The sequence below is a fragment of the Manacus vitellinus genome, unplaced genomic scaffold (genome assembly GCF_001715985.3).
Source record: "Manacus vitellinus isolate BGI_N305 unplaced genomic scaffold, ASM171598v3 scaffold_1_pilon, whole genome shotgun sequence".
Classification (NCBI taxonomy): Eukaryota; Metazoa; Chordata; class Aves; order Passeriformes; family Pipridae; genus Manacus; species Manacus vitellinus.
In genome coordinates, this window is record NW_021939396.1 from 34,253,789 (window position 1) to 34,281,713 (window position 27,925).

At 43.1% G+C, this 27,925-nt stretch overlaps 1 protein-coding gene and 5 non-coding genes across 6 annotated transcripts in view; 3 read left to right on the forward strand and 3 right to left on the reverse strand.

The window, feature by feature from the left end:
* Positions 1-3,992: 3,992 nt before the first annotated feature.
* Positions 3,993-4,065, forward strand: TRNAR-ACG. The gene has a single exon. It is a non-coding gene; the product is annotated as a tRNA-Arg (tRNA).
* A 2,794-nt stretch (positions 4,066-6,859) lies between these two features.
* Positions 6,860-6,948, reverse strand: TRNAY-GUA. The gene is given in 2 exon segments: positions 6,860-6,895; positions 6,912-6,948. It is a non-coding gene; the product is annotated as a tRNA-Tyr (tRNA).
* Positions 6,949-7,150: 202 nt separating this feature from the next.
* TRNAR-ACG lies at positions 7,151-7,223 on the forward strand. The gene has a single exon. It is a non-coding gene; the product is annotated as a tRNA-Arg (tRNA).
* A 1,631-nt stretch (positions 7,224-8,854) lies between these two features.
* Positions 8,855-8,927, reverse strand: TRNAR-ACG. Its single transcript has one exon. It is a non-coding gene; the product is annotated as a tRNA-Arg (tRNA).
* Positions 8,928-9,199: 272 nt separating this feature from the next.
* TRNAY-GUA lies at positions 9,200-9,289 on the forward strand. Its single transcript is given in 2 exon segments — positions 9,200-9,236; positions 9,254-9,289. It is a non-coding gene; the product is annotated as a tRNA-Tyr (tRNA).
* A 4,794-nt stretch (positions 9,290-14,083) lies between these two features.
* Positions 14,084-27,925, reverse strand: part of DNAJC5B (DnaJ heat shock protein family (Hsp40) member C5 beta) — a 32,153-nt gene continuing 18,311 nt past the window's right edge. The window contains exons 2-4 of the mRNA XM_029959409.1: positions 24,477-24,690; positions 20,189-20,363; positions 14,084-14,178 (exon numbers count right to left, since the gene is read on the reverse strand). Of these exons, the coding sequence (XP_029815269.1) occupies positions 14,084-14,178; positions 20,189-20,363; positions 24,477-24,690 (484 nt within the window). The remainder of the gene's footprint in view (positions 14,179-20,188; positions 20,364-24,476; positions 24,691-27,925) is intronic.

A 27,925-nucleotide genomic window follows, 5' to 3' on the forward strand; every position in this document is an offset into this window, starting at 1 on the left:
CCTGCTTCTCCTCCTTCCCACAACCTTCATCTCCTTTATCCTCTTTCATGAATGGAGCAGACTGTCTTACCCTCCCCCTGAAAAGACAAGTCCCATTAACCAAGGAAGGAGAAGCCTCTGCTTGACCAGGCAGGAACTGGCTCCCCTTCATTCTATTCCCAGCACTAGGTTGAAACAACATATCCCCTCCAAACCAATCCTGACTAGGAACACACACTTTTTTGTATGCCCAGCAGAAAATTAATAGCAGGCAGGGCAAAGAAGAGATGTTTACATTTTTACAGAAAAAAAAAATTAAAAAAAAGATAAAAAGAAAATGATGGCATTGAGACATCACAAACTGAACCAGCGCCTTTCCCATGACAGCACTCTTGTTTAGCACTTGAGCCAAGGTATTGTTAGCTGGCCAGGTAATGCTAAAGGAATGAAATCATTCTTATTTTTGCCAAGAGGAAAGGCCATCCTGTCTCCTGAATAGGGAAGAAATAGGAGGAGCTCCATACTAAGGTGGTGAACCTCCCAGGATTGGAAGAATTTGGAGTTTTAGGAGAAAAATTTTAGGAGGACGTGAGAGGTCCTTTGTTCCCCCACAAGGAAAAACTTCTTGGTCAACACAGCCTGAGGTGTAAGGTGTGGAGTAAGATAGGCTCTTTGCTCCTCACTGTGTCAGGAGAGCCTGCGGCAAAATGCCTGGATATGAGGGAATAGCCTTGCTGATTTAATCTTCAAAGCCAGTAACTGAAGCCTGGTTTTCTCTCATTTCCCCACCTACCTCTTTTATATGTTTATCTGTCTTGGCAACTGTGAGTATATGTTTTTATTTGCTTTTTGTCTTAACCTGTCTTCTATTAAGTATGATTTCAGTGTAATTGGATACTAATGACTTGTTACTTGCCAAAGGATGTGGTAAAACTCCACGTAGAGCTTGGGGCACCTTAGAAGCACTCTGGATTGCCAGCTTGTTCTCCATAACGTCCAAAGTATTGTGTGCAAATATGCAAAGCAATATGCCTTCCTTCAGCTAAAGCCCCCCGCCCCCTCCTGGACAGCCAATAATCAGGATAAGGAGAAAGCATCTCTTAGAGATGTATTACCCCTTCTCATGTCTAGCTTTTAACTGTATTCATTCCCTCCCTGGGCCACTAGCCTGATTTTCTAGCTCTGGCTCCAGCTTCCTCCAGGCCTTAGGATGGTTTGATGTTTGACCAAGCCTTTGTCTCAAATTATTAGTCTTGGCTGCAGATCTCTCCTTGGTTCAAGCAGGACCCATCTCATTGGGTTCTGCTTTCCAAATTGCCAGGCACCACAGCACAGCTATGTTTGAATGCTGTACGTGCTCCATTAGGCAAAATGGAGTGGCCTTGTTTGCTCAGAGCATTCTGTTAGAAGTGCACGGAAATCTGAGAGACTACTCTTTTCTAACAACATCCTTCATCCCATCATCACAGTAGGGGTAACATCCCTGGGACCTCTAAGCTAATACATGGCAGCCCTCTATCCTGCCTGATCATCTCTCTGGCTGCCAACAGGAGGAATAGGTGCAAGTCCAAGATGCCCAACTAGAAAAAGCACCACCTCCACCCATGTGAACTCCTGTTTGCAATTACATTCTTCCTGTTGTTGTATGCCCACCAGCATACAACATGGACATGCTTACCTCCTTTCATTCACTTTGTGGTTTTTCATTACTAACTCAGGGGAAAAACCCCAGAACCCATCTGCAAAACAAGAACTGTTTGTAAGTCGCTGCTTATGAAGGAGCTGCTTCCCTCAGTGCTTACCCCTCTGCACCAGCCTGAGGCAATCAGGAGGAATTTGGCCTCATATTCACTACCCACCCTACCTGCACCTGCAAAAGCTAAAGTGAGCAAGAATGAGAATGAAAACATGATGGAAATAACAGGTCTGAAGTGAGCTGTCTGGAGGCAGACAGTGGCTCTACCTCACATCTACTGGATACCTTCCCCGCTTCTCACACCTGGCTCCCACTCCAAGTCTTCTGCTTCATCATCTCAGCACAACACTCCTCCTCCAGGCTGCAGCTGGGCAAGCACCTGTAGGAGGCTGAGCTGCCCTGGCCAGCAGGATGGGGCAGCCTGGGCCTCTCACCTCCCCTTGTGCTGGCCCTGGCTGCAAGGTCTGGTCCCCTCATTTGCACACCACCTGAGCTGATTCACCTGGCTGACCCTTGGAAAATTACCCGCTTTTTTACTGGATTATCAAGTTAACTCAGGTACCTGCAGTGACCATCGACTGCCAGAGCAAGGACGAGGCAAGTTGTGTAGTTGAGGGCAGTGGAGAAGAGGGGAGGAGAAGTGGGACCTCTTTACTTTGTAGCAAGGAGATGCTAAACAGGCTCATCCTCCTTTCAAACTTCATCCTCAACATCTTGATTGTTATCCAAAACATAATATCTTCAGTACCCCACAGGATAGTCCATGACTTGAAGAAGCACTCACAAGCAAATCAAGCCAAAAGCCATCACTTATCACATATAGTCAGGTAAAATCACCACTGCTGAGGGAAGCACAGTAGCAATGCATGTTCAAATAGGGTTACAGTGATTAATGTCTGTCTCCAACAGCTCCCGGCATTTTCCCTGGCAGCAGGTTGCATGAATCCCATCCTACTTCTAAGGAATGAAAAAAAGAGCTATTCATGTTTTTCCATGCTACCTAATGTTCAGCACTGCTTAACTGCTTTGTTTTGTTTTTCATTTGCCTAATGAAACTAGGGCTAAATATGCAGTTTGTTTCCAGTGTCCTGTCTCTCTCTGGTACAGACCTGCTTATGAAAGCCTGAATAGACAGGTGTCATACCAGAAATCAAACAGCAATCAAAGGATACCATTGGAAAGAAGCTTGCAGCTCACTGACACACAAGTTATTATCAATGTTGGGTCAACATATTTGACTGCTGTAAGGTAATCAAAGGGCTCAGAAAAGCAGGCAGCAAGCATCACCAAGAAATCCTGAGATTGCATGCAGAATGTTATAAATCCCTGGCTGTTCCTGGAAAAGCAAAACTTATTTTGCATGTGATTGATGAGTAAAAACTGTAAAACAAGCTCTGGGATCTTGTGGCCTTTGGGGAGCCTATCAAGTGACCAAGACCACAGTCATGGGGACGCTGGTCTCCTTTGTGAAGTACCAGTGTGATGCTTTGTATGAATTCAAAGGCAAAGACTGTTCTGGCAGTCCAAAAGAGCATTGTCTCTGGCAGCTGAGCTGCAGGAAAAAATTATGGGGCCTAGACCAAGAATAATTCAGAGTCTGGGGCAGGAACCAACGTGCAGACTGAGTCAGGCACGTTGTAATGGGAGAGGTATTGGTGTGACGGTGGCGTGGGGGTTCCCTGGAAGACGAGGTGCTGATGCTATCTTGTTGCCTTCAGAGTTGCCCTTTTCCCTCTGAACAGATCAGCTCTGCACTGCACCACACAGCCTGCTCCAGCCCTGCAGGCCCTGTCTGTCTGCTCTGGGATCCTTCCAAGGAGGCAGGACCAAGCATGGGATGAAGGCTACAAGGCTCATCTGCCACAGGATCATAGAAGTGGCAGATCCCATCTCCTCCCACCAACTGGGATTCCTCCTCCAGACACCATGGGAATAGGCAGGCTCTGCTGGCCCAAATGGCTGCTAGAGGCAGGGGCATGACAGAGTCCATGAGCAACTGTCTGTGTCTGTATTGTGTCTGGCATGAGACAACTGCCAGAATTTGGGAACTGGATGATAGGATGTTTTTCTTTTTTCCTTTCAGCACAGATATTGCAGCAGGTGACACAATGTGACTTGTTCTCAGCTTGCACTTGCACAGCTCTTAATCACAGTGGAGCGACATCAGATATGGAGCTTGGACACAGAAACTGGGATTTTCACTGTGCAACCTCTGCATTTTGGTGATACTGGAAATCAGGGTCTTCCCTTTGGGGTCAGGCAGGAGCCCTGGAGTAGAGACCCAGGACCACTCTCATTTAGAAACTCCAACATCTGGGGGCCAGTGGCGCAATGGATAACGCGTCTGACTACGGATCAGAAGATTGTAGGTTCGACTCCTGCCTGGCTCGCTGTTGCTAGTTTTTCACTCCTTGCCTGCTGTCAGCTGTCCAAAACTCGTATTCCTAATCCTGGTTTGCTCCGAGAGTCTCACCCCATCTCCTAGTACTGGTTTGTCCTGAGAGTCCCACCCCATCTCCTAATCCTGGTTTGCCCTGAGAGTCCCACTCCACTGCGCATGGATGGAGGAAAAAAGTAGGAAAGCTTGGTTTAAAATGAAGAAGTTCTATTGGTACCTCCATATCCTGCTCAGCATATGAATGGGGTTTTTATAATCTCTGGCATAATTCATTATTAAGCGATACAAATGATTGAATAGGGTGTACACACAGAGTTCATTATTTGCCCTTACTGGAGACCAGATATGGAAATAATTAAGTACTTGCAGGTCACCGTCACTAATAACTTGCTCCTAAATGACATATTTCGCAAGCTACACAATCATCTAAGCACTGAATAGGATGTTACTGGAGTAAAAAGTGTTTAGTACTTTTAGATCCATGAGCATGTCCCAGAAGAGTGGGAAGCTGAACTAAGCGGTCACATGAATGTAACAGGCTGTTCCTCAAGAGGCACAGTAGTTGCTTAGCATAAAGTAAATCCTGAGATCAGTGTCTACATTTTGCGAGGGTTTTCATTTTTGGTTTTGTTATTTTTCTTTCCTGGACTTCATTCTCCCTTATGGGACATACACTGCTACACAGAAATGCATGTGTGTCAATACTTTCTGGGTGGGTAGGGGAAAAAAATGTCCTAGAGATGGAGCTGGAGGGGGAAAGGAGATGGTCTGTTCTCCAGAAGAAACCCTGAGCGTGTTTTTATTTTGTATTTATCATTTAGGAGAAGAGTTTCCACTGAATCAGTGAAAAGGAACAAAGGAGTTCAGAGATGTTTATATAGGAAGGGGTGAATTTTATGAAAAAAGTAAATCTTTGGCCCTGAATGGAGTCTGTGCCCTGACCCACACTGGGGAGTGGCACAGGGGTGCACTTCTAGATTTTGGATTTAGATTTGATGGCTGGTGAGAGCAAATATGTACGGACAACAGAAACCTAAGAAAATGTCTTTCCTTAATGTTTGCTCACCTTGGTGCCTCTATTCTCTGATGGGCAGGTTTTTCATGCCTGGATTTCTCCTGAACCAGTTTCTGAGAGGGATGCACTGCACTGTGGTGGAAGAGAAAGGAGAAAAAATTGTTGTTGGTGTCTATGTGTGTGTCCATACACAGACACAAAACCATACTAATTAATATAGAGGTGTCTGGAGCCAGGGACAAAGCATGTAACTACAGATGAGCACCTTGCAGGTCTGACTCCTGCTGAGTTTCATAAATCTGTTTCCCTGCTGATAATCTTACTTGAATTTATTCCCACAGAGAGTGGGTCTTCTTTGCTCTCATATATGAAATCTACCCCAGAGAAACGCTGTCACAAGGAGAGAAGACTCAGTCATCGTTCTGTTGAAGGAGAAAACTTCACTTCCATTCTTCCCCTGCTATGCAGACAGATTTGGATGCTTTCAGACATGTTTACTTTCTCCAAGCAAGGAGCTGTTGCCAAGCATGTTTTTCTGCACCCTATGTAGTGCCTGTAATGGAAAAGAAGACTTGAAGGAAAAAGGAAACAATAGAAAACAGGGGGGGAAAGCAGAGTATGAGTGCTGGCTTTCTTATTAACTATATCCTAAGCAAGCCCACTCCTGTCTGCATTAAATCCCTTCTGTATAAAGGACCTCTATGGCCCCTCTCCCTCTGCTCCATGTTCTCCTAGAACAACCTCCTTTATGGCACAACCAAAGGACCAAACATCATGTCTGTTGTGCTAAGTCAAGAGACTGTGGAGCACTTTCTTCCACTCCTATCAGCCAGAATGTTCACAGCCCTCATTCGTAACAATTGTCTGGCATCATAGAAAACACAATCAGTAAGGATTATTTGGCAGCATGGAAAGCAACATGCGAAATGAGGAGAGACTGTCCAGAGTTGAACTAGCACACTAAGGACTACCTTGGAAAAGATGATCTAACAAAAATAGCTAAGACTGAGATAAAAATGCTTAATTTTTTTGGCTTCACATAGGAGGATGTCAAGTATACATTATTAGATTGAGAGGGGTTCTCATTAATGCATATAAATATCTCAAAGGTGGGTGCCATGACGATGGTGCAAGACCCTTTTCAGTGGTGCCCATTGACAGGACAAGGAGCAATGAACATAAACTAAAACATAAGAAGTTCCAGCTCAACACAAGGAAGAAATTCTCTACATTGAGAGTGGCGGAGCACTGGAACAGGCTGCCCAGGGAGGTGGTGGAGTCTCCCTCTCTGGAGATATTCAAAACCCACCTGGATGCGTTCTTGTGTAACCTGCTCTAGGTACCCCTGCCTTGGCAGGGAGGTTGGACTACATGATCTCTAGAGGTCCCTTCCCTTAAAAATGCTGTGGTTATTATAAAATATCATTAATTAAATCTTATTAAATTATAATATCTGTTAGTATAATTAAATATAATAATAACAATAATAATAATAATAATGAATATTATGATGAGAAAAAACTAAGCACTTCCCAAAGCATCGCTGCAACAAGGATTTCAATGTTTACCGCGGGGCTGCCACCTCTGCAGTAATTTTTTTTTGTTTGTTTCCCCCCCGCCCCAAGAAAAAAAAAAGATGTGACTTGCTTTCGTACCATACATGGTCGAAACGGCTCTAGGAGCGTCCGCCTGAGAGGTAGCGTAGCCGCCCTCCTGTTCCTCACCGAGGGACCAAAAAATTCCCAAGCGGGGAGGAAAAAAGTTTGGCGTCTCCTTCGAGCCGGAATCGAACCAGCGACCTAAGGATTCCCGCGGGTGAACCTCTACAGTCCTCCGCTCTACCAGCTGAGCTATCGAAGGGACCTGCTGCCCGCCCCAGCGCCGCACAAGAGGGGGGGGGGCCCCCCCGGGCCCCCCCCCCCGGCCCCGCCCCCCCCGGGGGCGCCCCGCCGCCCGGATGAGCCCCGCGCTATGCGCCCCTGCTCCCCATCGAGCAGGGGCCCAGCGCGGGACTCGGGGCGCTCCATGAGGGGGCGACAGCCGCGCTCGACCTCACGTGCGGGGGCCAGTGGCGCAATGGATAACGCGTCTGACTACGGATCAGAAGATTGTAGGTTCGACTCCTGCCTGGCTCGCGTTCCTTTTGGTGCCCCCTTGCATCGTGACCGTCGCCAGCGCCCTTCGCGGCAGTGTACGGCACACCGATTCCAAATGCTGAGATCACTAGTGAGCTACCTCAGTTATTTATTTGTAACTCAGTTATTTATTCATTCACTTTTTACAGGAAACTCGAGCTCAATCCACAGACTGGTGTGTCCAGCTCTGGGGTTCTCAGCACAGGAAAGATGTGGGCCTATTGGAGAGAGTACAGAGGAGGAACATGAAGATGATGAGAAGGCTGGAGCATCTCTCCTATGAAGACAGGGTGAGAGAGTTGGGATTGTTCACCCTGGAGAAAACAAGGCTCCAGGGAGACCTTAGAGCACCTTCCAGTACCTAAAGGGGGCCTGCAAAAAGAGCTGGAGAGGGACTTTATACAAGGGCGTGCACTAATAGGACAAAGAGCAATGGCTTTAAACTGGAAGAGGTAGGCTTAGGCTGGATATAAGGAAGCAGTTTTTTACAATGGGATTGGTGAAATACTGGAGCAGGTTGCCCAGAGAGGCTGTAGATGCCCCATCCCTGAAAACATTCAGGGTCAGGTTGGGCAGCCTGATCGAGTTGAAGAGTCCCTGCTCATTGCAGGGGTTTGGACTTGATGGCCTTTAAAGGTCCCTTCAACCAAACCATTCTATGAGTCAATGACTATGGCTACTCTCAAATCTAAACATGGGGGATGCCTTCCTCGCTTCTCCTTTCTGTTCTTCATACAATGCTTTAGACAATGCAAGCTGTTCTTTATACCATGCATAGTCTTTATAGACACCAAAAATGTTTGTTTTGTTGCAAAAATCATACACTTTTCATTCAACTGCACAACGAGAGTGCTCTTGCCCTTTTCAAGGCTACTGGATAATAACCATTATCCATCAGTCTTCATCAGAGCAGTATTGTAGCTGCCTTCAGAGACCCCTGGTTGTTTTCTTGGCTGTGGTTTGTAAGACTGACCATAGTGTGTCGGGCCAATGCCGAGCACACTGCTCCTCTGCTTGGGCCCAAACGATTTTCCCCCATGTAATGTGTTGGTGTGTTAATCAAGTTGAGTTGCTGGCACAGTTAAAGCATTTGACAAGCTGTATCTCTAAAGGGTTTGAAAAGTTTAAGCCTACAATGGTGTTTTGCTTTGGGAGATGCAATGCTCCAGTGAAATGCTGGGTGGACCGATGGGGTTAAATCAGAGAATCATAGAATGTTAAGGGGTTGGAAGGGACCTTAAAGATCATCTAGTCCCAACCCCCATGCCAGGCTGGGACTAGATGAAGTTGCTCAAGGCCTTATCCAACCTGGCCTTGAACACTGGCAGGGTTGAGACATCCACAACTTCTCTGGGCAACCTGTACCAGTGCCTCACCAGCCTCAAAGTGAAGAATTTCTTCCCAATATCTAACCTGAATTTCCCCTCTTTCAATTAATACCCATTACTCCTTGTCCTACCACTATAGTTCCTGATGAAGTCAGCATGGTGAGATGAGATGAGGAGAAAAGAAGATTGAGAGAGTGAAAGATAAAAATGAAAGGTCAGGATGCTGAGATCAGATGAAAAACCAACAGCCTCCCCCCCGTGTGTTACTAGGGGCGGTGACCGGAGAGTAAGAAAAAGCAAGTGCGAGCCAGGCAGGAGTCGAACCTACAATCTTCTGATCCGTAGTCAGACGCGTTATCCATTGCGCCACTGGCCCCCGCACAGCATCACTGTTGTCTCCACAGACCTCTATAGCCCAATACCGGAGGGACACCTCCCCCCCACACTCCTCCTCCAGCCGGGCCCCAGGGCGCCCCTGCAGCGCCCCAGGCCCGACACAGGCCCCGCCTGGCATAGGCCCGGCCTGAAGCAGGGCCGCTCCAGCAAGGCCGCCCAGGCTAAGGTCCGCCTGGGAGCCGTCAGCCCGCGCATGCGCGGAGCGATCCGGGCTACGCTCTTAGAGTGTGGCGGCGGGGTGAGTGGTAGGTCCCTTCGATAGCTCAGCTGGTAGAGCGGAGGACTGTAGAGGTTCGCCCCGCGGGAATCCTTAGGTCGCTGGTTCGATTCCGGCTCGAAGGAGACGCCAAATTTTTCTTTTTTTTTCCTCCCCCCGCCCTGTTATTCGAAGTGCGTTTACACATCTTCTCTTTGACGTTTTGCAGATACGGCTGTTTCTCTCGAAGGGATCCGGCCTCATTGCAAACCGAGCCTCTCGCTGACTCTCGGGAGCGGCTGTTCCTGCGGGAACTGCGAGTGCCGCGCCTGATGTGGGACTGCCAACACCCCGTGAATTTCTAAAGGAAAACAGGGTGTACGTTGTTCGTACTTCAACTTAACGACAAAGCAAGCCCGTGCAGGAGGATACCTGTTGAGATCCCTTTATCTCATCACAGTTAATTAGGATGTTGAAATGCTGAGGGTCATTTTTCCAAGCCTCCTCTCTTCCGAATGTTTAGACTCCACTTTTACAGAATAGGGCTGTATCTGTATATTTACATACTGCCACAACGTTTTCAGATTCAGCCCAGTGAAGCGTTCAGGGCTGGGTTGGACTGGGCTCTGAGCAACCTGGTGGGTGCATCCCTGCCCATGGAAGTGGGGTTGGAACTAGATGATCTTTAAGGTCCTTTCCAACCCAAACCATTCTACGATTAGCATGTATTAACTCTCCCACTTAGTGGGAAATTGTGTGTCTTTACTAGTGTCTTTCTATTATCTTGTAGGTGTCTGCTACCATTATTACTGCCTTCCCAACCTTGGGACAGGTGACATTGGCACAAAGGACTGAGTCCTCTAGTAAGAAACTCTGTACCTGTTCATCTCTCAAAGCAAAAGGAGAAGCCGGATGTGATGACTGAGCTGACTTTAGTTTGTGGAGGGAAGGAAGGGGGTTGCTGTCGTCTATGGTCTTTCACCCTGCTTTGTAACAGCACAATGAACATCATCTTTTCTACAGGAATGATAACACAGAAAAATAAATCAATAATTTTAACCGTACTCAGTTTTGTATACTTCTTAATTTTTCTTTAGATTTCTTTTAGATTTTATTCTAAAAAGAGGCAGAGATGTAAGTCTTTTTGACTGAAATAATACCAGTATTCATTCTAATAGAAGGTAAGTAATGAAATTAAATTGCATACAATTATATTTGAAGCTTTTCAGATTAAACAGAGTGGCTTATCTCACAAACTTGTGGGGAGAAAAATGCACAAACTACATAAATAACTGGTTACATGGTGGTATGCCTAAATCTTCTATCATGCCTCTTCTGTTTGGTATTTTGAGTGAATCTGGGTATGTGTTAATATCTAAACACAAAAAGGGATGGATATTTGAGAATACATCCAGCCAAAACAGTTGCCCCTTGTCCATTTTTCGAATGCTTGGGCTTCTGTGGTCACAGAGACTGGATACCATCCTAGTGAGAAATATTCCTGTCTTGTAGCACTTATCTAGCACTCTGTGCTGGCTCTTGGACTGGTGCAAAACCCCTGAGTGACATGCTGGATGTCTCTGGACTTCTGCTGTTGTCCTCAGCAGCATCATGGTTTCACTCTCTGCACACACCCTTCACTGGGGAAATTGTTTCATAGAGGCTCTGATACCTGTAAAACTGCTGTATTACATCACTTTGTCACACTGATGATTTTTTTTTTATGTAGTCAAGCTTTCTGCATTGGATAAAGGACTTGTAACGTGCAGCTATAGCTCTGGCTGCTTTGCATAGGTAGGCACAGATGCTGCAATCCAGGACTTAGTTCCTCTTCGGGGAAACCCTGAGTTGCCACTTGCAAAGCCACAATTTTGGACAGCTGTCTCAACAGCTTCTCTTGCTGTTACCGGAATGAAGTTGTTAGTGTGGAAAGGTAAAGAGAGTGCTACATAAATTCATACATACAACCTTTATTAGTCAGAGTGGTTGACAGCCAAGGTAGATTAGAATACATGGTTCTTTACATATAAATAAATGTAGCAAAACAGAGCAAAAATTTGAGGATCTGTACATTTCGAGAAGATTATTGGGTGTGCAGTTGAACTGTACGCAGAAACAGATCATGTAAGCATATATTCATGCTAGGAATTTTTCTGAAAAGCAAACAAAATCTCATTGAAAAGCTAAGTCCTGAAATCCTGATTTACCCTTTCTCTACGTGTCCTCAGAACAGCTGATCTTCACATCAATGAGAGAGGCAAATGCCCTGGTACTCTAAAAACTAAGTTTGCTGTTTGATATTAAGCCATGGGTTCAGATACTCAGATCTTTAAGCTGCAAGTCCTGGACAACCCACTCAGAGGTTTGGTCACTGATTTATTCTGAGTTTTTTTGCTAGCTGAGATAATGCATTGTGGCTCTTCTGTACAAATCTCTATGTCTGTAAAAGGGATTTGCAAACATGCAGCAGCTTGTCCACCTTTGCATCACACTGTGAGATCAAATCATAAATCTTTCCCAAGAAAAATCTCTCATTTAAAAAGTGTAAATAAGAACCACATGACTTGTGGTACATCTCAAGCCCATGGAGATCATTTCCTTGATTTCAGTGAACTTTGGCTCTGGCCCATAGAGTGGGCTCCTGAGGGACATTGAAGGTATTGCATGTGAAAAAATTCTCCAGTTGCTTTTGTTATTACGGGATTTACTCTTTCCTCCTTGGCTTTATGCCTGCTCTGTAGCTGTTGTTGAAATCAAAGGTGCAATTTCCAATTACTTTCATGGGAGCAGGGGGACGGATTTCACATTGGAAAGGATTCCACATATAGTTTGATGTAGCTTTACACCAGACTTTTCTCCCAATGCCTCTTTTAACTCTCTGCTGGAAACAGTCACTACGTAACATTTGGACATTTTCACGGTGAATTTCTTTCCCAGACAATGAAACTTAGGAAATCTCTTTGCTTGCAGATTTGTTATATACTACATAGTCTCCCTACTCCTTCATTCAGGGATAAGGTCTTACACCAGAGCAAACACCCTGCAAAGGGTAATAGTGAAGAAAGCCAAAAGATGTGTTTGCGCCGAGTGGGTGCAGGGTGCAGGAGGGCGATCTGGATTTATGTACCAATGAGTGGTCCCCAAAATCATTTGCAATGTGCAAGTGAGGACCAAGAATAGCCCATGGGTAGGAGGGAAGTGAGGGCCTGTGTGCAGCCTCAGCCATGCCAAGACCTTCCCTCTTTTGTGAAGAAGAATACCAGGGCCATTTCTGAGGGCAATGTGAGCATTGGCTGGCCCCAGTGCATGCACTCAGAGAACAGATATATAACCTGAACTGGAAGTAATGGCCTTTAAAATGTCCATGTGTTATGGGACATTTAAAGAAATGTTGAAAGTAGTATTTCTTGACTTTGGAATTACAACTGGTGCTACAAAAAACACTCTTTTCCCATATATTTAGCTGCAGCTGGATGACATTTGCTGTGGAAGGTGAGAATAGAAGGAAGATAATAATGTTTCACAACTGTGGGATCCAATTCTAAGCACGGGAATAACACTTTTGACTAGTTATACATTCCCTGGTTTGTATAATTTAGTGGAACATGCGACCCCCTTTAGACCACAGCACACAAAAATAGTATATGCACAGAACTGACAATGACTGATGTAACATGATCAATAAGGAGAAATCTTGGACTTAAACTACTATGTCAAATCAGTGAAGTGCTAAATTTAAGATCTATTCCTTTAGCTCTTACAAATCAGTGGCCTAATTTCTTTGTGCTTGATTTAGCTATACCCACATATATCTCCACCGACTTGTGGAGTGGTACACTTAAACGCACACCTCATCTCTAACTCTTAATTTAAAATCATGTCATGTACTCTTAAAGCCCCTGGGCCTAGGGGAGAGGAGAGGATTCAGTCTTGCCCCGATGAGCTGGTGAGGAGAACGCTCAGTCCTTTGCTGCTTGCCTTCCCTGCCAAGTCCTCACTGCTCCCACAGCCCCAGTGCCTGCACTGGTGTGATGGCTCCCAGCCCAGTGCCAGCAGGGCAGTGGGGCCAGAAACCAGGGATATGGGGAATAAGCCAGCTGGCAGAAAGCTGTTGGCTGGGAAGCAAATGGGGGACCTTTGCCACAGGACTGTGAGAAGAGGAGAGAAGGTCTGGGGCAGCCCAGGGCCAGCCTTCCTCTCCATGTGGCATTTGCCCCCTGTCTCATGGGTTTTCAGCTTGTGCAGGGGAAGACACAGACCCAGTGTGTACTTCTCAATGAAGCTCCTGGATTTGGAGTGAACTGAACAGTAACCACCAGCAGAAGAGTTCCCGAGCACTTTGTCCTGGCTCAGGTTTATAATTGCCAGAGCTGGGTCCCAGCAAGCCAGTAGCTGCTTTCCAAAGAGCACTTCCCCTCTGGGAAGGAGAGCCCTGTCTGTCTTGCCACCAACTTTCCCCCTGAGGTCTGCTAAAGAGCACTTCCTGGGCTCCCTCACAGGAATGTTTCACATCCAGCAAAACTGCTGCATGCAAGGAAAGTTCCTGGAACAGGGAGAGGTGGAGCCAGTGTGTCTGGAAAGATACTCGGGACTGTGTCTGGGAGGTGAAACTATAGCTAAGGGCAGGGAGAAGAGCAACTATACCAAAGGGAATATTACTAGAGGGAAAGACCATGTTGAGCCTGGCAGTTTGATGCCGTGAGAGACCAGCATGCTGGTCTGTAGAGCTCTGTACTGGCCATAGATATCTCCATGCACAGTGCAGGTTATCAACCTATTGGAAGTGGCCTAGAGGAAGATTCTGCCTTGATAGGAAATAACTCTCAGTTTACTCTTGATTAGCTTAAAGACAACTACAAACACAGGCTGCAGAACTTATCGCGTGTTTTTTCTTGCTGTGAGACTCAGTGAGCAGCACCAACAGGTCATACTCTCCTGCTCTAGGAGTCTGTGCGATAGCTCCGGTGGCTGTCCCCAATTAGTTGCGTCTTCTCCGTTACGTTAGTTGGCTGAAGCACGATAGGAGTTTCTCCATCTAAATTGGGGAGGAGGACAAACAAAAATGTAAGAACCCTCCACTTGCTACCAAGTCAGATTTCTTGTTAGCACTGCAGCATTTCATCTGTGGTTCTGGTTACAGCTTAGTCTTGGTTTCATGGACAGCTGTGTGGCTACTGAAGAGGTGGCAATGCCCACACCGAGTCTACAAATGCTCTTACTCCTTGTCCTCATATAATGGCAGGTTTCTGGGTGACTATTGCTGCTGCTGTTAAACTGGACATTTGCCGTACCTGGTGCTTTGCAGACATTGCAGGCTCAAGGTTCCTGCCTGTTCCAATAGCAAGTGCTTGTTCCTGCAAATGTCTGAATATAATGAGTACTGTTGTGAGTCAGCAAGCACTAACCTTGGCAGTGCTTGTGAGAATGGGACAGAAATGAGTCTTGAAGTTAACAGTAAAGAATGAAGAGAGTTAAAAGGGGAAAAATGCATGAGCAGTAATACACTTGACAGGGAAGAAATCACATATATCCTGAAAGTCAGCTAGTTAAATAAAAATGTTAAATTGAATTTGAAGTCTTATGTAATATATATACAATAGGACTCTGAGAATTACTATTTTAATGAGTTTGGAACTACCGAAATCTCATATTATCACTATCTAAATCCTTACTACTGTGTACTTTCTCATTCTGTACAGTTTTGTGTTTGCTTTTCCAATATATCTGTAAAAATGCATTTGTTGTAGAGTGGAGAAAGTTGAGTGGAGGAAAGTGAAGTCTTTACATAGTTCCTTGATGGCTGTTGTGTTCCCTCTGATAATAAACAAGGTTTGGTTGCCCTTCTCCTGGGCTCCTTTCCAATCCACATTTTTTTGGTGGGGAGGAAGGGGCTCAGGTCTCAGAGACTGACTTTTAAAAGTTCAGCCATCTTAGTGAAGTGTTTCACATGAAAAATTCTAGACTATCTATATCTTGATACTAACAGAGCCTTCACAGTAACTGAATAAAAATTATAACTTTTTTTTCCAAATGACCGAATGTTCAGAATAAAACCTCATCTGACATTTCCTCCTGTTTACATGACAGTTGACGGGATGAATCATGGGCAAAAGATGTAACGTACAGGAGTAACTTAACCCAGAGTAGGAATCTAATTGCATGCCATACGGCTTCCCCTCAGTGGGGGTAGAACAACTTTGACTCTGTCAAGGTGAAAGGCAAGAATGATTAAATGCCAGGCAGCTTCTCTGTATGGGCAATTCCATATTTAGACACAAGGTCAAAGACAGACGTGTTTCATAACTTCTAAAAGTATATGAGTAATTAATGCTTCGAGCTCAGCTCAGGCTAGTATTAGTTTGGCAGTTCCAATCCATTTTTAAGTTGCTGTGTATTTTCTGGTTTTCTAAGCAGCACTCCCTCCCACCCTCTGCTGCCTCCAAGTTGTTCATTTGCTGGGAGATCGCTGATGGAGGGCAAAGACTAGCAGTACATTTTGCTGTGATACCCAGGTGTGCAACAGGAGAACAGGACCCAGTGCGAATTTGTCGTGTTGCCTCCCGCTGATCTGCAGACAATTCTGAGCTGACACTCTCACCAAGCATTTTGTTGCTTACACCTTTCTAAGATTTATGATGGGTTTTTTTTAATCAGAACAGGGATAATAAACTGTACAGATATAGTCTGCTAATGGCAAGCTGCAGAATGGAGGTGAGGAAGAATTCACAGTTTAAACTGCTTTCTATAGATAGCTTCTGCTCACTGTTCGCCTACATTTGTATCATATGGAGTGCGGAGGAGTCAATGAGGTGATAAAAACTTACTGCTTCTGAGTTGGGAAAGTATTTTGTTATTCAGGTTCTTTTATTCTTTTTCTTTTTTTTTCTCTCCCAGAATTCATTTTCTGTAAAATGCCTTGCACTGTTCTTACAACGATAACCAAAAAGGAGAGAACAAACCTGCCAAACTGCTTTGAGTGCCTCATTACAGTCTGAAGTACAAAGGCAATCCAAATTCCAATGCCACCTCCTCTGGGACAACAAAAAGTTAACAAAAATTTTGCCATCAACTTCAGTGGAAGCAAAATCTGTCAACCTGCCCTGTGTGTGTGGGAGAGTGATGAACTATTGCATGTGTCCGTGCAGCAGATGAGCAAGTGACACTTCCCCCTGCCAGTGTATTTTCACAGGCCATCCTTACCATCATGGCATGACACCACAGATTACCCTACCTTGCACCTTTCTAATGTCATGTTTGATTTGAAACCCTAAAAAATTTCATGTTTAAAATATAATAATACAAATATAACATTTAATTGTTGGTCTTCCATTGTACATTAGGCCACAGTTTTCTAGTACAAATCAATAGTTGGGAGAAGAAATCATTGTAAGCTAAGTGCGTGCCAGGGCTTGCAAACCCCTAATTTTCTTTAGTTTTAATGGTCATGCTACCTATGGAAATGCATGCTCTAAAATGAATCTCTCAAGGGAAATATTGTACTAGCTGAGCACTAAAACTATATATGTATTTGATTAAAATATTTGACTAAAACCTTCATCTAGAGGAGTATGAGTTCCCCTAGAAATTCTCTCTAGAGAAATAGCATTTCAATAGAACTGATGCCTTTGACATGATTGTGTTGATTTCAGTGACAACTCACTTTGCTTTGACATTTTAGGGAACGGATCACTCATTTTTGGCCACACATTTTTTTTTTTCACTAATAATTATGTTTTATGGTATGTTAATTTGAGGAATGAAGTCAACTGTTAAAAACCTCAATTTTGTTAATGACAAATGTGAGGGACTGAAAATTATCATCGTTGTGTTGATTCAATAGATGAAGTCTAAATCTCCACTCCCACAGCAACAGCTGCTGGGGACTCGCTCTCTGAGGGTTTTAGCATCAGAAATGGTGATGTTTTGTCCTCAGAAAAGCAATGAGTGACTGCAAAATATGTGGATAACTTTAAGTGTGGCCTTAGCTTGAGAAGCGTAGCTTGAAAATCTTAGCTGGAGCATTTTGACCTTAGCAAAAAAGTTCTGGTTAGCAATAATATAGATGCTGGGGACAGCAGGAAGCAAGGAAATTAATTACTGGCAAGAATGCTCAGTCTGTGGGCAGAGGGCATGCAAAGAATTTGGATCCTAATAGGATCTCCTCTTCCAAAATGAAATCTGCTGCAGGAGTGATTACAGTTTGTCTCTGAATTACATGCAGGAGCATTTCTATTATTTACCTAAAAGAAGGCACGAGTATTAATTTCTATGGACCAGCATTTGAAAATATCAGGTGGAAAAGCATAATCCTTTCCATTCTAAAAATCAGGTGCATCTTTCTGGCCAGCATCCCTAAAGCTGGGGGAGAAGGAAGGGAGGAAGTACAGTTTGATCTGGTTGTCATTCAGTTTTTTCTAAATGCAGTATCTGTTTTCCCTTCAGCTGTAGAAAAGATGCTCATCTTACCCTTGTCATAAAGTTTTCATTTTTATTACTGATACATTGCTCTCTTCTAATAATTTTGAAATAAAGAGAATTCTACTCTACTGAGGAGTGCTGATTTTGATTGGGAGGAAAATGTAGCAAGAGAGAAGAGAAGAGAAGAGAAGAGAAGAGAAGAGAAGAGAAGAGAAGAGAAGAGAAGAGAAGAGAAGAGAAGAGAAGAGAAGAGAAGAGAAGAGAAGAGAGAGAAGAGAAGAGAAGAGAAGAGAAGAAAGAGAAGAGAAGAGAAGAGAAGAGAAGAGAAGAGAAGAGAAGAGAAGAGAAGAGAAGAGAAGAGAAGAGAAGAGAAGAGAAGAGAAGAGAAGAGAAGAGAGAGAAGAGAAGAGAAGAGAAGAGAAGAGAAGAGAAGAGAAGAGAAGAGAAGAGAAGAGAAGAGAAGAGAAGAGAAGAGAAGAGAAGAGAAGAGAAGAGAAGAAGAGAAGAGAAGAGAAGAGAAGAGAAGAGAAGAGAAGAGAAGAGAAGAGAAGAGAAGAGAAGAGAAGAGAAGAGAAGAGAAGAGAAGAGAAGAGAAGAGAAGAGAAGAGAAGAGAAGAGAAGAGAAGAGAAGAGAAGAGAAGAGAAGAGAAGGTGCAAAGACCTAGTTTTGTTCTTTCTGAAGAAATATATAATATTAAATATATATACATATATATTTAATATTGTTTTTTAAATACTTTAAAAACCATAATTCCACATTGTGTTAATTTTTCAGACTGATACTTCACTAAACATTTTAAATTATTTTTTAAGTTGGTATCTCAGTGAGACTTGGTGGAAGTAAAGGGATGTCAAGGTGGCCTAAAGTTAAAGAATACCAATACCTCCTGGTACTTGTGCCAGAAGGAGGCAGCAATTTTTTTTCTGCCACTGAGGAATTTTGTGCTGGATTTTGAGAGAGAGCAAAATACCTGCCAAATTAGAAACAAAAAGAAAGTCAGAATTTAAACATCTTCCATCTTCATACTTCAAAGTTGATTTTGGTATCACAGGGTCATGAAGAGCAAGACCAGTTTTAGATTTGTACTTTTCAGGTGCTGAAAGACATAGAGTTTATTAGATTTGTTTCAAATAATGCATTGTGATTATAAAGTTTTCACTAATAGTTTTTATCGCCTTTGCAGAGACTGATCAAGTATGATCGATTTTTAAGCTGCCTGTATTTACCTTGATATGCCTCTAGGCAAAAGCAACTTAAAAACACCACCACGCATTGGCATAACAGTTATAAAAATAGCATTTGTTTCAACTACTACAAGTGTTTTGTTACATATTTATGGAAGGGTAAATTTGTGTGAAAAGTTGGGGGGGAAAAATGTTTTCCTGCTAAGGGAACATGACATTTGCAATCTGGCAGTGCTAATTTAAGCATAATAAATGTAAGAATATAACTGTAGAAGATCTTCTAAAACAATGGAAGAGAGAAAGAGTGAGCTGACTGCTTAGGTCCTTCCTCATAAAAAAGCATAATCCTGATATCCTAAATTTGTAAAAATTTGCAACTGAAAAGTGTCCTAGGTCCTCTCCCCTGGTACCTTGGCTTCATATTGCTGGAGCAAGAATCATTGTACGTCTCACCTTGTACACAGCTAACCAGTTCGAGATGTTTCTGCTACCCCTAAAGATGAAGGCAAAACTCTGCCTCTCTTCAGCAGATTAGGACAGGGCTGTTTTTTCAAAGTATGCAACCCACACTAGTGCCAATCAGAAAATCACCACCATCATTCCTTGGTATAGCCAAAACCTGAACATGTAGCTGAGGGAATGCAGCAAAATCAAGAAAAGAAGGTAACCTACTGTGAACATCTTCCCCAGGTCCATGTTCCTGTCTGGGTACTCTTGCTCCTGAATTGGTGCTTGGCCTGTCCCACCGTGGAGCACAGCAGGGAATTAAATGGGCCAGGAACTACACACATTTTTGAGAGGCTTAGTTCTCACCTGGATTTTATCTGAGATCTGGGGCCTGGTAAAGTAGCAGAATTGCTACTGCCGGTGCAGAAGAGAATGAGCAGCTTGAGGGCTGGATGGGAGAGGGGCAGGACCACAGCAGCTTCTATGCAAACTCTTGGGTTACTGTGCAACTACACTTGGAAACATTGCATCTTTTCTTGAAGCCTCTTCTTGAGTGGGTACAGTTAGTCCATCATAGGCAGGGATAAATATTACATAAATAGAACCCAAACGACAGCTTATTCAGGCCAATCAGATATGACAAGCAGCACTCCAGCAGAGCCTAATGTGTGAGTACAGGATCTAGGATATGAAGCAATGTGGGCATGGGGGCTACAGGGTGAACATCGCCTCTTATGATAAGTCCTGAGACTTTTAATGTTTAAGCCTCTCATAAGAGATACAGGAGATATTTAGCTGTTAGTGCCATAATTTTATTTTTGCATTAATACATAACTTGGGAAGTTCACTGGGTCATGGTCTTAGCTAGAGTGAATTGGCACATCTCCACTGAAGTCTGGAAGCAGCCTCAGCACTGCGAGCAGAACATCTGGACTGCAGGCTTTAAAGATTGTTTTGAACAGCCTTGCCACACAGTAAGCCCCTACAATACACACCTCTTTCCATGTCGTTCTTAATTTGCTCTTCCAAATCTTCTGGAGACACACAAAACTCCTGCTGTTCCCCCTCGGGTGCCTTGGGTTTACACTTTCCACAGCAGCAGTTGAAGCAGCAGCAGAGACAGCAGCAGAGGTAGCAGCCCGTCAGCAAGCCACAGACTGCAAACAGGCCCTGGGTTAAACACAGCGGGACGAAAAACCTGTTAGCAGTGACCTTGCTCAAAATTGTGGCAGCCTCTTACAAATAAAGGCAGATCATCAGAGGAACTCTGGTTCCCAAGTACTTGACACTCAGGAGTCCAGCTGCTGGCCCAGTGCCTGAGCAAGGGCCAGATATCCCAAAGCCCTCATCACCACCAAGCTCCTACTTGTCACTCAGGACCACATCCACAAAGAAGACACCAACCAACAGGCCCCCCACATGCTTAGCTTTTGAAAATCTGTCTTCAGCTGATGGCCCTCAGAAAAGCCCTCCAGGCAGTATGCAAAACCCCACCCACCTTAAAATGACTCATTTCCATCTTTAAAATGACTCATTTGCCCAAGATCATTTTTGCAAACACTTATTTACTGTCAGATTCTTGTCAATAACAAAGCTGAGAGAAAAAGAAGGAAAGACCCAGATGCATCCCACATAACTTCAGGCACTGAACTAAGGCATCCAAATTAGCCCCTGTGGGCTCCCCACATAGTCAAAGGGAAGTTGAAAACTCCTCCAGAGGGTAATTCAGCCACATGAGGATTTGAATTGCCCACTGGGGGTGTATCTCTTTCTCCACATTAGCCTGTACAGGACCACACAGGTGATATCTCCTAAATTATACTCCTCAGTCTATGGTTTCTCGATCTGCGGACTCAGACAGCAAGAAGTTCCCACCCACATGGCCCTTTACTCACTCTTTTCCCTGTGGCACAAAGCAAGAGGCTTCAGCAGAGCCAACACAATGGCCTGGGGCCAAGACCAGAGATCTCAGTCAGAGTCAAGAGCCAGAAAAAAAATAATTTACAGAGCTTTTCTTCCTCCAGACCAGGTCACTGCCCAGGCTCACAGCACAGCTTGCAAGTTGCTTTTGTGTGTGCTGCATCACAGCAATAGGATGGGGGACCTTCAGGAGAGGAGCCTTTAGGCTGCCACTGCCACTCTGTGCTCCATGAGGACATGACAGCAGCCTGGCTCCTGACCTGGGATGGATCCAGGCCTGCAGTGAGATGTCTGTGACACAGGAGAAAACTCCACATCTCTTCTTGGACATAGTGGTATAAGACCAAAGGAAATCCAGTGACATTCCTGAAAAGCGAATCAAAGCTAATGTATAGAAATAAACAGAAAGAGAATATGCTTAGATTAGATATTAGGAAGAAATTCTTTACTGTGAGGATGGTGAGATACCAGAACAGTTGCCCAGAGAAATTGTGAGTACCCCATCCCTGGAAGTGTTCAAGGCCAGGTTGGATGGGGCTCTGAGCAATCTGCTCTAGTGGAAGGTGTCCCCACCCATGGCAGGGGCTTGGAACTGCTTGATCTTTAAGGTCTCTTCCAAACCAAACCATTCTATGATTCTGTAAATGTGTATGTAAAAGCAGCAGAGCTTTGTGGCCACCAGGTACATATGGGTTGGAGGTATAGCCAGACTTTAGCGTTATGGTTATACAGTCTGCTCTTTAATGACTATTCATTATATTCATAAGACAACATGCTGCTGAGGGAGAAAATAAGCACAGATGTCAGGATATTGTCAAACTTTGACAGTGGAGCTATGTAAATAACATTGTTATGTATGCATGTCTCAGGCAACATTAGTGGGGGCCGACTGGAGCATCTTTGAAGGTAATAAGACTATTTATAGGCCTAATATTAATAGGCATGTATCTAGAGTGGTTTTAAATGAAAAGGATACTGACTTTTTGTTTTAAAATATTTTCCTTCCAATAGACACCTAAAACTGTTCTAAATGCCATAATCCCTAAAATAAGTTGTCTGACTGTTTATCATTTATGCCATAATGGAGAATAAATCACCACTATGTATAGAATGAAAAAAAGGCATAAAAAAGTATACAGAGGGGGAAAAACCCTTGAATTTATTAATGATAACTTTAGTGTTTCAAGATTTCTTGTGCCTATATTATCACAGGTGGTAAATCAAGAATCATTTTATTGATGTGATTAATAAACTGTCTTCATGGTAGAGGGAGAATTGGTTTTTGCTAAAATACTTAAATGAACAAGCCCTGTGCCTGCCAGTGAAGAAGTAGTTCAATTTCCCCTTACCCATGTCTGTATGTTTCCAGTTTAATATGCCTGCTAAGAAGTCTGGCACTCTGAAAAAAAAGTAATCTTCATTTTGCATTTCTCCTTTCCATTGGGTTTCCTAACTGCTAATGATAAACCCCTTCACAACTGTCAGATTTTATGAGTATGAGCACGCTGGGGAAGGGGAATGTTTGCAGTTGAAGAGGGAGATAACAAGTGAAGGCTGTGGTCCCTATTGTCTTCTACCAGAAAGGAGAAAATTAGGGGTTCAGCGGTTATCTGTAGATGATGCATCAGACTCAAATAGTATTATAATTCAAAAAAAGCGCAATTTGGTTGCCTCTTTATGCTTTGAAAGTGGCAAGATTTTGGGTTGAGAGAGAGTGACAATCCTCAAATCCTCAAATGAGTCTATAGACATATTTTGGATATTTTGTACAAAATTCATAAAACCCGGGAAGCACTGATTACTTTTGCTATTCAGCACATCTTGTCTCACTTCTGGGATACAGCTTGCTTGAAACAATACTCACATTCCTCCTTTAGCTGTTAGGGACTTATTAACTTCTCTCTGTACTCTCCACTGCTCTCCATGTAAGTCAAAGTCACAGTTGTTATTTCTGTTTCTGATTTTCTAACCCCAGAGGATTTTATCCTTCATAACATCTCCATTAAAGATCAGTAAGTAGAAGAGCAAATAAAAGGTAAAAAAAAAGCAGCAAACAGTGAAGAAAATCTTGTTTACAAAGACTGTTAAAGGACTGTTAAAGACGCTGCTGCTCTCTGAGCACTAAGGCAATGCTTCCTGGCACCTAAAACATGACAAAAGGGCTGCAAGAGATGGCGGACAGCAAAAAAGAGGGAATGATCCATTCAGCAGCTATAGTGGGATGTCCAGCCTGCAGCAAGGGTCAGCTACAGTAGCTGCAAGCAGGCAGCCTCCAACCTGTCTCTGAGGGGGCAACTGAGCCTTTGCAAGTTTAATTTAAAGGTTTCATTCACTGCATTTGAGCAGTGTCCATCTCATATAGATTCAGCAGACAAATTATGGCTTCTCAGGCCCACAAAGTGCCCAGGTGACTTCCCAGTTTGAAAGGGGACTGCAGAGCAGTGCAACATTGGCCTGATCCATGCTGAACACAAGAATCCGTGTTCCACAGTTTGCAGATAAAAGGTCTCATAGTGTGCTTGCTTCAAACAGTACAGATCATTTTCCTATGTATTCCATTACAGTCTTTTGTTTCCTATGCTTCTGTTGCTGCAAACAGGTGGGGACAGCATGGATTTTGCACATTTGCAATTCTGTTTGTTCCATATCTGTAATATTTCAATATTTGCAGAAGCACTTGAATTTGACATATACAAACATCAGAGGACACCAGTAAGATGAGACCGTGTGAACCCAACTCCTTTATAACTAGAACAGCCTTGTTTTACCTTGAGCAATATGCAAGGTTTTGATATATCATTCTCTTCCTTTCCTACTCTCTTCCTCTATTCCATTCTTCCAAGCTTTTCTTCCAGTTCCTTTCTCTCACCAGGACACATACATGATGCCATAAACACAGTGTTATTATTGCTTACTTATGTTGTGTGCTGTATATAGCAAATAAGACAGTTAAATTTGTAGGGTAATAATTTATTAAGTGGTTATCATATAAGTGAGACTTCTTGTTTTTGGATAATGAGTCATTTTTTTTTAGCCATTACTGAAAAGAAAGTCAAAATTATCCTGGAGCACTAGATTCAAATCTAATGAATGTTTAAAAGTGTTACAAAACATGTACTGTAACTATTCACCAAGTAAAAAATGACTTTCTATAGTAGCACTAGTCTAAGCTTACATTACATTCTGCCTCTGTCGATTTTCCAGATAATGTTGTTGCTTTTTTAAATTTTTAGTAGCAGTTTAGAGTCTGATCCTATTATTTGTTAAGCCTGTAGAGAAACCATGTTTTTCAATGGGTCCTTTTGTATGTAATTGTCCATGTGCATTGTAACATTTGATTTCCAACAGAAAATAACAGATTACCTTTGCCCACCAGCTTGAGAGCATGAAGTAGGTGTTGACATTTTCCTCACCAAACTGTTCCGCCACATAGAGCCCTAATGATCCATATTTGTCATATATATTTCTCTTGGACAGATCAGTCAGGGTTGCGTGAGCATTGTTGATCTCTTTAAATTTTTCTGCAGCCTCTGGATTGTCTGGATTCTTGTCAGGATGGTATTTCAGAGCCAGTTTTCTTAAACATGAAAAACAAATAAACAAAAAAACAGAGGGAAAATAAGTCTTCTGTATATGTGCATATATACAGACACAAAACCCTATCAAAAATATTTTAATATAGATATAACAATTCTGAACAGTGTCTTCAGGCTTCTTTTTTCCAGTTTTGATGTACTCAGTGGAAGAAAAGTGACACAAAGGGATTGAACATGAAAGTTTTGATAAAAGAGGTGTTTCTATTACACTGAGAATGAACTTTGTGTATTGATACCTAGTCAGCTACTGTGTTAAAGGAGATGGTGATACATGCTGAAAGCACAGATTGCAGCATGATAATAATTCACAGGCATTTGTTGCATTATGATTGCCAACTCATTTGCATAATTTAGCAGGTTTCAACAAAGATAAAGATTTTTTAAAGGTTGTTTAAAAACATGATGATTACACTGTTTATCCAGGCAACATTATTTTCTTTATGGCAAAGAAAATTCTGTATTAAATTGCCGATTTATAACTATATTAAAATTTTGTAAACAGTGTCTGTGTTTGCAGAAGCCCAGACGGTGATGATGGAAAACACAGTTAGGAGTTGCAATAGAAGGAAAGCATCTTTCTGAAGCACAAGGTGGAAAAGCATAATGAGTTAACCCTGGTTTCAAGTGCCTGTCTTCAGGCCTAATTTCCCACTGCTGCACTTCTGAGTTGGTCCTTAAAGCTGTGGAAGATGACTGTCATAGGATCATAGAATGGTCAGGGTTGGAAGGGACCTTAAATATCACCTAGTTCCAGCCCCCCCATGATGAGCAGGGACATCTTCCACTAGATCATGTTGCTTAAAGCCCCATCCAGCCTGGCTTTGAACACTTCCAGGGATGGAGCATCCACAAACTCTCTGGGGAACCTGTTTCAGTTCCTCACCACCCTCACAGTATAGAATTTCTTCCTAATATCTAATCTGAACATACTCTCTTTTAATTTAAAGCCATTAGCCCTTGTCCTATCACTACATGCCCTTGTGAAAAGTCCCTTTCCAGCTGTCTTGCTTTAGGTACTGAAAGGTGCTCTAAGGTCTCCCCAGAGCCTTCTCTTCTCCAGGCTGACTCTCTCACTCTATCTCCATAGGAGAGGTACTCCAGCCCCTCTGATCATCTTCATGTCCTTCCTCTGGACTTGCTCCAGCAGGTTCATGTTCTTATGTTGGGGTCCCCAGAGCAAAATGCAGTACTCCAGGGAGGTGGTGGATTCACCGTCCCTGAAGGCTTTTAAAGATGAAACTGGATGTTGCGCTTAGTGCCATGATCTAGTAACCACAGTGGTGTTGGATCAAGGGCTGGACTTGTTGATCTCGGAGCTCTTTTCCAACCTGGTTGATTCTATGATTCTACTATTCCATGTGAGGTCTCATGAGAGTATAGTGTCAACTAGTTTGGGCTGTTTATGCTGGTGGGAAGCCTTTGCTAGGACAGGGCTGGATACTGCCTTTTTCCCCTGACTGTACTCAGCGCTATGGCATCCAAAGACAGGTATAGTTTGAAAGGTACCGTGTGTGACTGTTGGCTCACAGTGCTGAGGAAGCACAGCATAGAGGAGAAAGAGTTTGCTACCAGCCATATTGAAGCGCTGGCAGTGTGAGCTGACACACACTTGCAAAACAAGCATAAACAGAAGTGTATCTTTTCAGAAATCACCACTCACTTTGAAGAATCGGAAATAAGATTTTTCCGTGACATTAATTTAATGACTAGTGCTGACCTCTAGTGGCCTCAAAAGTCATGTAGTAGTATTTTAAACTGATTCAATCACAAGTCAAGCTATGATGCATTTTGTAAATATTATCTCTGAGTGTTTCAGGAGCCAGCCACGACTGCTACGAGCAAAAATACTTGTGGTGCGAAGGTAGTGTGCTTACACTTCCTCTAACAAATTTAACCTCAGAGTGGCGTCCTACTTGATTTTCCTCTGAACTCCCAGTACAGGATATTCCTTCAGTAAAATGTAACTGCTTTGCTCCTGATGACAGTTCCCACCTGGAAGACATTCTGCTGATATCAAGACTGATAAGAGCCTGGGAACAGCCTCTGCCAACAATCTCTTCAGTTCTGCTGAACTCAAGTCATAGAACCATAGGTTATAAATAACTCCTTAAACATGTCTCTAATAGCATGAAGGGGATCACATTCAATCATATTTAATATACCATTCATATTGTACCTTAAACTTAAATTTTTGGTCATGTTTAACATGTGCCCTAAACATAATAAAACATGAAACATAAGAACTGGAAAAGCAAGCTAAATCATGCATAACTAATGACATTATGTGCCATCCAAGTATTTAAGCAAATTATGCAATTTACCCCGTTTTTCTTAGCTGAAAACAAACCCCAGTAATTAGAATTAGGACAAAAAAAAAAAGGAAGGAAGAGATATTACTTTCAAAACCCATATGTGTTGCAGGCATTGGATAATCAATTGCCAGCCTTTCTTTCTTTTTCCACAGACCCAAAGACATCTTCTGTCCTCCCCATATCTCAAACAATCTCATAAAAAATAAGAATTTGAACAGAATGTAGCTTTGAAAAGATGAAAAACCTAAGTTGCACACTCACTTTGCTTAGAATGTTTTCAGACTACTAACAGGATTACTTTCAAAAATTAACAAAAGATGTCATACGTTCTTATGTTGATTTGGGAAAACTGTCTTGACTACAAATAGTACATTACCAAACCAACTCTCTGCACACTGAGATAACATTTACTAATTGGTGATGATTTAGTAACAGGAAAGAGATCTAGATACTGGTACTGCAATTTGTATGAGTGAGAAAAACGATTCTGTTAGGTACAACTGAAGAAACAATAAAAGTAAGGACAAGAACTATGTGACATAGAGTATCAGCTAAAGAAGTTTCCCTGTGGGTCCCTGGAAAAATGATATTCCTAGTTACGTGATAAGCAGCATTCATTATGAAAAAATAGAAGAATACAAAATAATGGAAAGTAAATGAACACAGGAGTTTGCTGGCTACTTCCTACGCCAAAACCATGGATTTATGTCCATTCATATTTTTCTCATGGTGAATGGGCATTCTCTTTCACCACCTTAGGATCACTGCCCGCTGCAGCCCTCCACAGCAGCAAGCAATGTGATGTATTTGGGAGATAAAAATGACAACAAGCAGAAAAACAGCTATTGGACAAGATGGATAGGGCACTCATGGAAATGAAGTCAGTGAAATAAGCTTAGGATCT